This window comes from Nicotiana tomentosiformis, chromosome 12 (assembly GCF_000390325.3).
Source record: "Nicotiana tomentosiformis chromosome 12, ASM39032v3, whole genome shotgun sequence".
NCBI lineage: Eukaryota > Viridiplantae > Streptophyta > Magnoliopsida > Solanales > Solanaceae > Nicotiana > Nicotiana tomentosiformis.
This window is the reverse complement of record NC_090823.1, coordinates 90,567,857-90,573,144: the sequence shown is the minus strand read 5'-3', so window position 1 is coordinate 90,573,144 and position 5,288 is coordinate 90,567,857. Positions and strand designations below refer to the sequence as shown.

The 5,288-nt window shown below is 36.6% G+C and overlaps 1 protein-coding gene across 1 annotated transcript; it reads right to left on the bottom strand.

Moving 5' to 3' along the window:
* Positions 1-1,553: 1,553 nt before the first annotated feature.
* Positions 1,554-1,961, bottom strand: LOC138903022 (uncharacterized). The gene has a single exon (XM_070190933.1). It carries the CDS (start codon positions 1,959-1,961, stop codon positions 1,554-1,556), a length of 408 nt encoding a protein of 135 aa, XP_070047034.1.
* Positions 1,962-5,288: the final 3,327 nt, after the last annotated feature.

Here is a 5,288-nt window from a genome sequence, read left to right as displayed (position 1 = left end):
TGAACATGTCAAATGCTTCATCTTTAGATATTAAAAACAATGTCCAAGTAAACCTAGAGTAATCATCAAAAAGCACCATCGCGTATCTTTTACCACCTCTGCTTAATGTTCTCATTGGATCATAGAGATCCATATGGACTAGTTCCATCGTTCTGGTGGTACTTACCACTTTCTTGCATTTAAAAGAGGATCTTACCTGCTTCCCCCTTACACAAGCCTCACAAACTTTGTCTTCCTTGAACTTGATGTTAGGCAGTCCTATCACCAAGTCCTTGGAGACTAATTTGTTGAGTTGACTCAGACTTGCATGTCCAAGTCTCTTGTGCCAAAGGAGGGGATCATTGTCCAACACACTTAAGCAAGTGAGTTCATTTTCTGACAGTATGGACAGATCTACAATATATATATTGTTCACTCTTTTTCCAATATATATATTGTTCACTCTTTTTTCCTGCAAAACAATCTTGTCAGTGGTAAGATTAATCACAAAGCATTTAGTAGAGGTGAATGCTACCAAGCTACCTCTATCACACAGTTGTCATACACTAATTAGACTGTATTTTAGGCCATCTATCAAATAGACATTCTCAATCAAGTGAGAGTCAGTCTTACCTACCTTACCAACCCCAATGATCTCACCTTTCTTCCCATTTCCAAAGGAGACATTACCTCCTTTGAGGTCCTCAAGTGAAAGGAACTGGTTCTTGCTTCCTGGCATGTGCTTTGAGCAGCCACTATCCATGTACCATATTTGACTGCTCCCCTTCACTTGGATCTGCAAAAGAAAATCAAGGGTTAGTCTTAGGAACCCAAACTAGTTTGGGTTCTTTTCTATAGGCAAAAGGATGAATCAAATTCTTTTTAGCCCAAACTGGCAGCCTATTTTTCCCTTGAACAAACTTTTTATTCTTTTGACTAGCCTTTTCTTTTGCAGTGCATTCACTTTTATAGTGACCAGTCTTACCACCGTGTGTGCAAATTTTGTTCTCAGGAAGTGTGAGATACTTGCTTTTGGGATACCATTTAGGTGGCAGGTTCCCAAAGCCAATTCCTCTTCTATTGCTACTGTGATGTTCATGTAGCCATGCCAGTGCATCGGAGGACCTGTTCCATTTACAAGTTCTGTCTAGTTTATGCTTAACCATGCCTAGATCCTCTGTCAAAATTCTTACCTGCTCATCCTTCTTATACAACTCATCTTTTAGTTTACCTACATTTTCTTCTAGAGTGAGTTGTGTGCAATCAGTTGTCTTCTTACTTGTTCCTAATTTCAGTTTTAGGTTTTCAGATCTAAGTTCTAGGATATTTGATTCAAATGCATGAACCTGGTTCTTTCGTGCAGTATTTTCACTTACAGTCTCACTAACTCTAAGTTCCAGGTTCTTACACTTTGCTTTTAAAATCACACATTCCTTAGACAGTTGTTTCTTTTCATTATTTATAACCTCAGATTCATCAATGAAATCTAGAAGTAACTCAGATAGCTTTTCTTTAGACAAAAACTTAATCTTATCTTTTAGATGGATTATACTTACTTCAGATTCCTCATCGGATTATCGAATTGCCATAAGTGCTTGTTCATCTCCATCTTCATCATCTGAGTCCTCATCTGAGCTTTCTCCCCAAGTAGCAACCATAGACTTTGTTGATCCTTTGTTCTTTATGGGATGAACTTGTTCCTTCTTTCTGTTTCTTCGTTCAGCTCTTTCCTTCTTCCATTCAATTTCCCATTGAGGGCAGTTTTTGATGTGGTGATCAGACTTTCCACACTTGTAGCAGCCCTCATTGGTCTGTTTTTCAGGAACCCTTGGTTTGATGTAGCCTCTACTTCTTGAAGAACCCTTTCCTCTCATTAGGTACTTCTTGAAGTCCTTTGTGATCATAGCCATTGCATCTTCCTCTAGATCAGAACCTTCAGTGATTCTGAGTGCCAGGATCCTTTCCTTCTTGGGTACATCCATATTCATGGTTTGCCTTCTAAGTTCATAAGCAGTGAGATTTCCAATTAGCTCATCCAAATTAAGAGTGGCAATGTTCTTTGATTCCTGAATAGCAGTGATTTTGCTCTCCCATGAGACTGGCAGAACCCTTGTCAAAATCTTCTTAACTTTATCTTCTTCAAGAATAACCCTTCCAAGAGATTTTAAGTTCATTTGTTAGTGTGGTGAACCTTGTATACATATCTTGGATGGTTTCCCCTTCCTTCATAGTGAAATTCTCATATTGAGAATATAGTAAAGTTCCTCTGGACCTCTTCACCTGAGGTATTCCTTCATGAGCCACTTGCAAAGTGTCACCAAATTTCCTTAGCAGTAGTACAACTTTGAATTCTGCTGTACTCGTCTGGACCAAGTCCACACACGAGCCATTTCTTGGCCTTGGCATTCTTCTCCCATTTCCTCAAGTCCTCAACAGTGCAATCAGCTCTTGTTTTTGACACCTCTTCTCCTTAGGCATTTATCTTCATGGTATCCAGTGAACCATATGTGACAATGTCCCATAGCTCATAGTCTTCTCCTATGATGGGATCTCTCATCCAGTTTTTCCACCAAGAGTAATACTGGCCGTTGAAGAGTGGTGGCCTAGCAGTGGATTTCCCTTCCCAGTTTCCAGGTGGTGCACTCATCTTGATCTTCTCCTAAGGTGTTAGCCTCTTCAAGGATAACCTGCTCTGATACCAATTGATATTTTATACTTCAATACCACACAGGGGGGGGGTGATTTGTGTGGTGCTGATTTTTGCGTGCACTGGATTATCGAAGGACCTGGTTCTTCTATGCGTTCCTTACACTACAGTTGTGGAATAAATAATGCAGAAAGTAAAGAACACAAGGATTTTTACGTGAAAAATACCCGGCTCAAAAGGTGAAAAAACCACGACCTACTACCCTGTAGGATTTTCTCCAAACACTTCACTACAACTCTGAGCCAACAACAAAGTTTATAAACTCTTGCATACCTAAGGATTACCTCTAACCCTTGTAGCAACCAGCCACAAGCTGTTGCTACTACTTCAAGTTAACTCTAACTTGAACAATACAACTAGAGTTTACAACCTCTTGCAAACCTAAGGATTAACTCTAACCCTTATAACAACATGCTGGAGGTTGTTGCAATTACTTCAAGTTACCTCTAACTTGAAAGATACAACTCAGGTACCTAGTACAATTTGCTTTTTAGAAAGCTGAAAGGTACAACTCAAAACACCTACTACACTTTGAACTAGAAATAAAGAAAGACACATAAAACTCTTTATGGAGCTGGTTCTTCAATCTGGTTCGTGTATCTTCAGGATCGCAGTCTTAAATATCAAAGGAATTGCTCACAAAATACCTTGCTATTTTGCTCTCAATTCGTGCTTAACTTCTGTATGTGTGCATCACCTGTAAAAGAGAACACAACTGATATATATAGAGTTAGTAAATAAAGATTAACTAGAAGTCTAATACTTTACTCTTCCTTGGTGGAAGAGTTCTAGTTATCTTCAACTTCTAACTCTTTCCTTATCTTGGATAGAGTTCTCTTCAAGTAAGGAGTCCTGCTCCTTATCAAATATGCAACCTTTTCGTTTAGGGATTATCAGAAATAACCACTTATACTTATCTCTTTTACGTGCATGCCTTTTGCTTGATTCTGCCTGTCACCTGTGTACACTATCCATGGATCTGGTTCATGCATGTGTTCCTTTGTCAATCATCAAAATAAATTTACTCAGGTCAACAACAAAGAAATGAAGACAATGAAGAACAAGGAGAAGGCGTACTCCTTAATTAAACTCCAACATATTTTGCTAAAACTTATTTTGTGCAAGTTTGAACTCCATCACATATATACCGGAGTATAAAGAGTTTCTGTTATGAAATATATATTTATATGGATGTCTATGATATAACTCTCATTAATTACTCTTTTCCATTATGTAGATAACTCTCGTTACTTCTTAACATTATGGTCGTAACTCTGGTTGTAACTCCCACACCTTCATAACCTCCTCCATGATCTTTCTCCATGATCTTAATAGTTAATACCATGTTCATGACATCCCTTTGTATTACCTAAATATCATCCTATAAATAGAGGGTTTGGACGTCATATTATACACACTTGGAAAACACTAGATGAAATAAGAAAGTTCTCTCGTCCTCTCTACATCTATTTTCTATTTTATTGTTTCATACTGTTACTTTGAGCTTAGTTTCTTAACACGTTATCAGCACGAGTCTCTATCCAATGGAAGCTTGAGTTTGATTCTTCTTCGGCCCATGTTCTGATTAATCTCATTACGAGAACTAGAAAACAATGACTAATGCAACCAATAAGTATAAAATCACAGTCTTCGAATCCCAAGCCATTTCAGCATACTACTGTTGCTTTGAAATGTCAGCAACACTATTTAGGTATGGTTTCAAAATTGATTGGTCATAATTTGGAGAGCAATCACTAATGTTGAGGTATGATTTAATACACCGATCGGTTTTAAGGTAAAGCTTGGATTTCATAATTTCTATATTTTTCATTTTATCGCGTTTTTCTTTGTTCTTTTTGTTGAAAGCACCTATTTTTGATAATATATTATTGTCTTTCATATCCAAACATGAGACAATGATCATTTGATTGAAAGATTTTTAAGAACTAGAAACGATAAATTTTTCAATATTTATGCAATGCCATAAGATTTTGAACCAACTACTAGCCAAGGATTGTTACTGAGTTATATATATTACAATTGATGAGGGATTTAAGAAATAGAAATGGAATAAAGAAACAGAAAAATCAAAAATCAATTTTGATTGGTTATATTGTCGACGAATTTTGTTGTCAAATAATCTAATTTTATACATTTTTTCCAACCGCCAATAATCAGTCATTATAATTTTTTTTTGGTTGCTAACGTAACAATGCTTTCTTTGTGGTGGTTTTAAGCAGGTGGTTTCTCATAGAAGAACTTCATAGGATCTAAATTCTTAGTGATTAAAGATCCAATTGAACTCTGAGTTCGCACGATAAATTTGACAGAATTTGAAAATAAACAATTCGAAGTGAGAATATTTTAATTAAGGGCTCAAGGTGAGTCTCAGTTGCACTTTGGCTTATTATACTACTAGATAATTTGTCCGCGCTTCGCGCGATAGTAAAATACCTTTTTAAATTTCAAAATATATCATTTACCTTTAACAGTGGAGATTGAAGATATAAATTTTTCAGCAGAATGATAAAGACAACTATCGTTAAACCAATTAAACATCCACTTGAAACTACAACTAAAATTGTGACTTTGAAAATTAAAT